Source organism: Anarrhichthys ocellatus, unplaced genomic scaffold, assembly GCF_004355925.1.
Source record: "Anarrhichthys ocellatus isolate YVR2014 unplaced genomic scaffold, GSC_Weel_1.0 scaffold7, whole genome shotgun sequence".
Lineage (NCBI taxonomy): Eukaryota > Metazoa > Chordata > Actinopteri > Perciformes > Anarhichadidae > Anarrhichthys > Anarrhichthys ocellatus.
The window spans coordinates 1,305,604-1,315,281 of record NW_022280037.1 but is presented as its reverse complement, the minus strand read 5'-3'; the positions used below and the strand labels follow the sequence as shown (position 1 = coordinate 1,315,281).

Genomic DNA, 9,678 nt, shown 5'->3' with positions numbered 1-9,678 from the left:
CACACACACACACACACACACACACACACACACACACACACACACACTTACACACACACAGACTGTCCGCCACCACTGACCAAAAATTATTACAAAGCACTCGATGACAAAATGCTGCACACAAAATACATTTACATTACATCATAAAACACATTCTTCCCCTATGTGGCTAATTCGATTTGCTTAATTGAGCCAAGTGAGAATTTAAAAAAAAACATCCATCCCTGAGCAATGAAACTTAGTCGAGCTTTATAGCTGACAAGATCTGATATAAGTGCACCGGCTGAGGAATAACTGAGGCATACTTCGTCAGTCCATACCTGTAGAAATGTCTATTATCGTCAGTTGCGTTGGCCCTTTATCAAATCACCCCAGAGCAAATTTCCTCTAATGCCTCTGATTGGTGCTAATCCACTGCCATTGTTGGCCAATATTAAGGCAAGGCATGATGGGAATCTGACACCTCCTGCCTTTCACGCTGCCAATGGAAGTACTCTGTGGTTAAACAAAGCCCGGCCTCGACAGTAGCTGGCGTGTGCTAATTTCTGAGGAGAAACGTTGAAAGTAAAGGCAGTTGATTGAAAGAACAGAAGGAACAAGGACAAAGGACAAGGAAGATTTTGCAAGAAGGGTTGACATAGTGCTAACACAAGTACAAACTTGAGAGCACAAGGATGAGACTTGTCTCTGCTAGTTTTCTTCCTGGCGTAAAAAAATGCACCGCAAAGCCCTGTGGAGGATAATTACTTAATCATGTGTTTAATACACTTTGAAAAGTGAATAGTGTATTCACAGTCTCCTCACTCTGTCTTGTCAAGCACACACAACGGTATACTGTGTGTTCCGTTCAAGCCACTAGCACAGAGATCAATACAGCAGCTGACACCTTTCTGAAGGTAGCCTGATCAATCTTTGACATGGTATTAAGTGTTACAGGCAAAGAGGTGTTGAGAAAAAAGCCCCGGCCAACAGAAAGGTAAGATAACTATGCATGACACGTCCCACGCAGCCACAGATCAATGGTCGGGAATCCGGCTATTGACCTTGAGCTCTGAGGGAAAAACCCTCATACCCAATGCAGAAATGAGTAATTACATTAAGTCAAATCAGGAATTATCGAATGCTTTGCCAGTGTTAACTCTGATTAATTATGGTGCCTCAAGAAACTAATCATGGATGGGGGGGGGGGGGCAAACAAACGTGAGTTATTTTAGAAAACTGTCAAAAAATGGGCGGGTTTGATTGACTTGTGGTGTTTAGACACCGGGCCAAAGTCATTTAAAGAGAAGTGAAGTTGCCCGAGATGGATGTTAATTGTCGATGTTCTTCTGTGCATGTGTGTGTCAATGCAACCTGCTATCAGACTCATTATGCTGTTGGTTAATAGTGAAATTTGCCAGATGTCATTCCGTTCCCATCATCGTTAATCTATTTTTAAACATCTTTGGCAGGTCTTACTACTGCACAAACAAAAAAAAAGCTGATTCATATTCAATTCATCATAGCTGTCGGCTCACGGGACGTACAGGACCCCAAGGTTAAGTTGTAATGGAACGGGGGCTTGGAGGGTGTAAATGATTATTAATTAAAACAATCATTGACATCTAATTTTCCCTCTAGTGCGCATGCTGTTCCAGCTCAGCGGGCGCGTGACTGTGATGTATTCTTTATTGGTGTGACGAACAAAGAGGCCGACCTGTCAACCGCAAGAGCGACAGAGAGCTTGAAAGAGGGAAAGATGGAGGCGGGTGACAACCTGACAGTCTGTTCTCACTTTAACATGATTTGCTTCAGGGAGCCGATGTTGTCAAATTTGTCTTTGGCCCGTCTGCATGGCCCCGTGGGACATCAAATTGCTACAAGAGCAGAGGAAATCCAACCCGCACCTTGTCTGTCTTGAATCCAATCTAATTCCATCCCAACACGCCCAATGGACCGTAATAGCATGAGAGCTCTCATGTCAGGTGGCATCCGCGGAGCCTTTTATGTGTGGACTCAAAACAGTGACAGATATGGATTACAGCACAATGGTGCCAAGGACTCAGCCTATGTACTTCAGCTCTGTAAAAAGTTGAGAATATCTTTGTCTAAGTGGGTGATTTTAAATGTTAGAGTGTTAAACAACTGTTGTCAACAACTCTGAGTATTTCCCCCTTTTGCTCAAATGCTGTCTTCACCAGCGTTTGGTTTCCTGTCCCTTTGGGATCCTTTGGTAGAAAACGATCACAGACAGACGGGTTTGCAAAAATGAGTGTGCCGCCGTGTATCCTTTGGTGTTGTCAGCTGATTTATGGGAATTAAAGTGCCCTGCACTTTGAAGCTGATCTGTACCCTGTTCCTATCAACCTCACTGGTCTTCTTCTTGTGCTGCTGTAATGCAATGTTTTCCTCCAGGGATAAATAAAATGTGATCTCATCTTATCTTTTAAATTAGCTATTTAAAGAGTTGTGACCCACTGAGTGGGTCATTCTAAGTTGAAAAATGAACATGTTAGTGCTCCATGACACTGTTTCGAAATGACCTCACACATATCTTTTACCTTTCTATTTCTGTAATGCAATTTCTTGTTATTCACTGGCCAAAAAACACGGCAGTATCAATATATATATATATCTGCCTTTAGCTAATATTGATCTCACATCGTTGCAATCAGAAAAAAAAATGATATTTCCGAGGATGCACAAAACTGATATATGTCCATTTAATTCAAGAGCAAAGAGACCATATTATGGCATTCTTTAGAGTGGGTTCAGTGTCGTATCAGGACTCTTCTGTCAATGGACTCAGACGCAGGCCACACAGGCTGATCCATGCTGGTCAATATCTTCCTTTCAGCTGAGCCCAGCATGACCCTCGGCCTGAGCACGGAGCGAGCCATTATTTAGAGGGGCCTTGGAGTACAATAACTGCAACCGATAGCCCTTCCTGCTGTTGCATCCTCATAAATCATTCACTGTTTACAGATATTCAAAATGGATAGCCAGGGGAAGCTGTGCAAGATGTGGGGCAATGAGCATACCTCACTGTAGCTGCCTCATACATTACCTCACACTCTAAAAGAGCCGTTGAAAAGGCTGCATCCTCTCTGACAGATATCATTATGGTCCGGCCTGATCGCAATCAATAACGTTCGATTTGTCATTATATATCCTTGGGGATGAATTACTGGCATATTATGTAAGCATGCTATTGCCTGTTGCCTAGGACTGTAAAAGCTGAACATCTCTGCTGCCCCTCTTCTATCTCCTGTCATCCTGCAGAGAGACGTCCAAAAACACTCTGCCAGAGATGCTCATCGTTTATTCTGTTTGTGCGTTTTCATCAGGCTCAGGCTAACAGTCAACATTAGCGGATTCTGTGGGTGCTGCTCACTGCGGTTTCCGAGCTTCCGGGGAAAAATGCTGTTCTCTCTGAGAGAGAAGCAATTCCAAAACCTGTGCTGAATGGCAATGACCACGGGGTCGTCGGCGCGCAGAGCAAGGGACGAGGACATGGCAATAAGAGTGAGGGAATCATCAGCGTTATTCGATGTGTGTATATCCCTGCCTCTCGCTGTGACTGTCCGACATCACATACTGCAGCGACGTGTCTGTCACAGGCCACACTCTACACTGAGGTCAGACACAAGGTCTTCCCTGCATAATGTCTACAGTTTATGTCAGATGATGTGCCTTTGGGCTCGTGCAGACCAGAAGCGGAACAGACACACACATGCAGTGCCATTTATGCTGCAGGCCTGTGAAGAGCTTTTTCTACACAGCCCAGCAAACCCTCCCTGAGTAAAACACGCTGCATGAAGGAGAAACGAAGTAGGACTCACATTTTGCTCCGACAGACGAAGCAACAGCGTCCCAAACCTTTTGACAAATAATTCTAGCAGTCATAGTATTTTATTTTCAGCCACTGCTGTGACTTGTGATTGGATAAACACAGAGTACATCTATTCATTTCCCTCTCTTTCTCTATCTGTATTCCCGAATATTTACTGAACATTTTGTTATTGCGTTTGGACATAATGCACTTTGTAGCACTGATGCATTCTACTAGCTAGTAATGCCAGTTGTCCAAGAAAAATCCATATTTTCTTTTCTATCAAGACACTGACAAGAGAGACTGAAGAAAGTACACAGATTGTGTCTACACAATTCAGCATAAAAACTGCAGTTTTTTGTTCACAGCTTTGGATTATTTGAAGTCCCACACACACACTGGTTTTAGTTGATGGGACAGAAAACAGGTGATTTAATTGGTCATAAATGAAGGGAGGCCCATGACAAATTGTAAAAGCACATTCCTCTAAAACCAAACTTGCAGTTTTTGTCACACGCCGTTGATTAACACAAAAAGAGCTTCTGGGAGTCATTCCAGCAAAGTGTAAGTTACTTCTAAAGTTCTCTCGAGCAGAAATGTATAATAAAAGGAAAAACTGCATCCAACTGTGGAGAAATGACAAGGTACAAACAACCAGGTCTTCTTTGCGGTGTGGCTGAAGGCCGTTGATGTGGACCTTCACGCTGAACTCAAACCTCGACTGGTAGATGGACTCAATATACACGGCTCACAAAGCACAGCAAATGCAGATAAAAAGATTGTGTTTTAAAAGACCAGGCCCGGGAGATTTTTTAAACTGGAAGTTAAATTGTTAAAATAGGCTTCTGTTTTGAAATGAAAGAGGAACAGGTCCCTTTGAAGAGTGAACAAAAGTGAATTTTGCTTCCTCGTATTGCCACCTTTTTAAAAAATGGCAAGGAAAGATGAATCAGCCATGTGCAATGCAATAATTTGGTGGCCCAAGTCTCCACGTATCTCTCCATAACAAAGTTGCTTCTGTTCATTTTTCTGTGACATTGTCTTCAGCTCGTCTTATCATGTAATCCTCTTATGAACGCTTCCTTCCGCCGTCGAGGAACCACAACAAAAGCCCTCTATTTCCTCACTGCTTAATGGGACGCATCCCAGAAGAACCCGCTGAACACTTTCTTACAGTTAAAGACAGATATGAATACACACGAAGGGATTCTAATGAGCACAGGGTTCGAGTTCTCGACGCTGATGTTGTGGTGGGGCACTAGTAGCACGATGAAACTGCCAAGAGGAAATGTAACAAGTATGATCAAAACAAGAGCAAATATTAAGCGGACCAAAAGGTGTTCTCTTAAAATGTAAAACAGGAATGCAGAAAGCAGCATGTCATGGAAATACAAACATGCGTTGAGATACTCCCATTCCAATACATCACATTGTTTTCTGGAACAAGCTTAATTACATGATAATAACATTTGTTGCACACCCAGTGGTGGTATTAAACACCTCAGTGTGCCCAGTTTGGATCCTAGGGAACACTAAATCAGTGGGCATAAAGGTTTTTTACAAACAAACAAAAACAGAGAGACGATATAAATAGATTAATATCCTGTGATCCTATCCACAGGGTTACCTTAAGATTTCAAGACACAAAATGAGAGTTGAATTGGCTGATGAATTGTTACGATGGACAATGTTCGCTTTGCGACATCTACCTCTGAGGTGAAGTGAATACATAAGCAGGGACGTGCACAAAAACAATATTCTTAAAGCTGCATGTGTTGTACCTCTGGGAGTCCAGCAGCTCCCTGGGTCTGATGATGGCCTTGACCAGGGCGTCAGGTCGCACCAACTTCTGAGGCGATGTTTTGGGGCTGGAGTCCGACTCTCCGCTCTCCTCGTCCCCCATGGCTTTAACGTAGCTGCTGCTCCGCATCCGACGACAAGGGATCTCGTCTTCCTTCCCACCGCCAGGGTAACCTCCCCAGTCATCCTGGGGCACCTGGGTGGCATGGGGAGCGTAAACAGTCATTGTAATAAAATGTTTCTTTGGTCAATTGTCATATTAACATCAGGCTGCCCGATGAATGTTTATCCACACTTCCCATTTATTTCTGCTTTAGTTTCATCACCTCCTGAGGAAAATATCTGACTCTGTAGCTGCTGAATGTTCGTCAGAGGGATCTGTCTTTGGATATTGTTATGCATCCTGTAACTCTTTTGCAAGAGTGTACGTGTTGCCTGTATCTTCACAATACCGGAGGTAAAATGTCATAATAGTACACTCAGGAATAGTCCCACCTCTGCATTACAAGAGCACAATAATACAGTCTTGAATATGTTATACAAGGATTTTATAAAGAGATTTTGCTTAACTTCTGAACCCCGTAGATCTAAATGGAGCAATGTTAACGCATTGAAAACATCAAATCCAGTGTTTTTCCCAGGGATGAAGCATCGTGCTATTTGCTAGACACTTGAATTGAACCCCCTTTCTCTCGCACAGTTAGTTCCACCATTGAGTTGCACAGGACCATTTTCCACGATGAATAAACACACATTAAAGCCTTCCCCACAGCTGCTCAGTCTTTTAGCTCTCCTGTAGTTTGGCCAGGTTAAAATCTGCTGAAAAACCCTTGACTGAAACGATGTCATGAATTTGGCTGGGCTGTTAATCATAATTACTGGCAATATACAGCTTGAAAATGGAGAAAGGGAGCTCCCTTTGTGTACCCTTCGTCGCAGCTATCGCACATGGAGACCTGCCATCAAAACAAGCAGTTTACATTTTGCAGTTTTCTTCCACTTGTTAAACCAGGTAGTCGAGTACCCAGACATCAGCGCCACCATTATCCCATTTAGAGTGAGAACAGGGTGTCTCACTTGCGCTCGTCTTTACTACATATGGAGCGAATAGTTCACGCCGATCACGACAGTGTTAAATGTTGAATGTGGAGCGAGCAGGAAGACAAACAGAGCGTCTTGGATACAGGCTCTCTGCAGCAGTAAGTTAATGCACTTTGACATTAGTCTGGCATGCTTTGCTCACAAAGGCAATTTTTGTTATTGGAATCCATTTCAAGCAGACCAAATGTAACTGATATAATAGTACAGAACATCTGTGAATACAGATCGTGTGGACCAATTATTTTCTGAATCATGGTGTGAAAGAAAAACGGGGTTCCATTATTGTTCGTGCCATTATACACAAGACGTGGAAATGTAATCAAGTGATCCTTTCTGTATTAGAGGCGGTGGTGTGGTTTATTATAATCTGCGGGATCATTTCACCCGCTCGTTGTAAACAACTGACGATGACTGTTCCCAAGCTCATTACACACAAGACCACTCTCTCTTCCCCTGTCTCTAACTCACACACACACTCTCTTGCTTTGCGTTAGTGAAACAGTACAGCATAATTCAATCACTGGCACAACAACAGGAGCTGCTGAGTCAGGGTCTCCTTCAAACACACGCATAGACGACACAACGCAACAGACGCAGAGACCCTCTGCGGTCGCACAAAAGCACAAACCTCTCTCGCTTCTCTTCCCCCTGTTTCCCTTCCTTTACTTTGCTGATGATGTGTGCTTGAGCTGGACGCGCATTTACATGGTCAATGATTTTGCACTCATAAAATATGACATTGTCAGTAATCATTACATTCTATGTGGAAGTTGAAGGCCTCAGTGACGCATCCATCCGTCTCTTTAATTAACATCCTGGCAGCCGGGTCAGCCTTGGCCCAGCTCTAGATTTCATTAAGTTAAATCTGACTTATATTGACTTGACTTTATAGTGAGACTGGATCAGAGCTGTACTAAAGAGGAACGTTAAAATAGCCTCCCAACCACTATTCCTAATTCAAATACTGTATCAATGTGTTGTTGTGCTTAAAGCACTGATTCTATGTTCTTCTCAAACTCTCCTCAGTGACTAACTCACTACTCACAGGTTCACAATGAACAGGGCGGCAGCTGACTGGCTGTGGGAAATGTCAGGAGAAGATAGGCTGCATCCAAATGTCACTAATGCGTCAGACACATGACTCAAATCACTTTCAGATGCAAATGTCATCTATTTGGAAAACAACAATTGAAAAGCAATTATTATTCAAAGAGATACAAAAACAGACATTATCCATTTCCCACACTGTACCGTCAAGAATAGAAAACCAGCAGTTTTGTACCGGAAAGACAAGAACAGCAGCTGGAATTCTGAACGGAAAACATTTTTCAACTGCAAACACGTCAGACGCGTCACATACAATTCATCAACAACAATGAAGGTATCCGTTCGTTTACATCCTGGAAAAAAACCGACTTCCCCCTCCGACACCAATTCTACTAACCCCTGGCATCAAAGCACGCCCACACACAATTACTATTCTAACGAGTGTCACATCAAATCAAAACAACTTGAATAATTGATCAATTATGGCTTTATTACAGCCCACTCTTTGTTATTCACAGAGACTGCTGGGTCAAAGCAGCCTTTGACTCTTATGTTTCATCTATATTGGGATGATAGCATTGGGGGGTGGGGGGGATGGGTGGGTGATGATTGATGCTGATTATGGTGCGTCCACTCGGTCTGTAAAGCTCGGTAGCAAATTTTACGGCAAGGATGGTGTTACATCATAACAAGCAGGTAACGGCAAATGTATACGACGCACAAAAAGATGCACTTCCATGCATGGAGACAAAGCCGTGCAGAAAGGGACATGCATGAATTTGGAAAACTTAAGCTTACTGCCACGCCCCCCTTTTTCCAAAACATGCACGCACAGCTGTACACCCGGAACGCACACTCAAACACACACTCTGATAAAACAGGCATGCACCAGCTACCAAATGGAGTCGATGGGTTAATTAAGTCTTGGAGGGGTTTGATATTTTTAGACGTCTAATTAATGAACGTAACGCCAGAGGACAGGCGCAAGCTGTGGTGAGATTTGTTTAATTTGGATTCGCTGATAAACTGAATAGATTGCAGCGTGTCTCCTTGTGCAGATAACGAAACAGCAGCTCGCTCCTATCGATTGCTGGGAAAACACACATGGCGCCCCAGCCTGTTCAATGGAGTTGAAATAGGGTCACTTGTCATCATGAAACAAAGATCCTACAAAGGGAAGGCCATGGGATTCAGTGGTGAGTGTGCATCCGCAAGTCATGTGCAAGTATTCTGTGTATTTTCGGGGGCGTTTTTGGAGGATTCCACTGTTCCTAAATAAATGCGCCGCATCCTGTTCTGTTCAGACTTGAAGCCCTTTGTGAATATCAGCCCAAGTTTGTGGGAGCAGTGTGAAAATTCACAGCTCAAGTGTGAAGATCCATAGTTAAAGGCACATTATCACAAAAGCAGAACTTTCCCTTCCTATCATTTTTTTGGATTGTGCTCAATTAAGAACAGGAATGACTTGGGGAAAATGATTTGCCTTTTTTCTGATGACAACAACTCCTCACACATACCGTGGAGCTCTTTTAGCTCTTCAACTTTGCCAATAAATTAACATCGGTGAAATGGATCAGTGTCTCATAGCAGGATTATGCAGACATTGGCATATTGGCTGTGTGTGTGCGTGTCTTCCTTTACTTGCAGTGCTTTGATCTTCACCCACAGGGGGTGTGGCGTGTATTTATGTGTGTGTGTGTGTGTGTGTGTGTGTGTGTGTGTGTGCTGGCTAGGCAGGCCTCAGCCAATGCTCCTGCAGTGCAGCTGTGCATTTCATTGATTAACTCTGCGGCTCTATCTATATACAGCACCTCTCCCATGAAGAAACATAAGTCCTTGTCATTAAGTTACAAAATAAAGTGAGATAGACAGAGAGAGAGAGAGAGAGAGAGAGAGAGAGAGAGAGAGAGAGAGAGAGA

At 43.3% G+C, this 9,678-nt stretch overlaps 1 protein-coding gene across 5 annotated transcripts in view; it reads right to left on the bottom strand.

Moving 5' to 3' along the window:
- dlgap2a (discs, large (Drosophila) homolog-associated protein 2a) overlaps positions 1-9,678 on the bottom strand; it is a 132,524-nt gene that overhangs the window by 26,503 nt on the left and 96,343 nt on the right. For all 5 annotated transcript variants that reach the window (XM_031847508.1, XM_031847509.1, XM_031847512.1 and 2 more), the window contains one exon: positions 5,593-5,807. In XM_031847508.1, the coding sequence (XP_031703368.1) occupies positions 5,593-5,807 (215 nt within the window). The remainder of the gene's footprint in view (positions 1-5,592; positions 5,808-9,678) is intronic.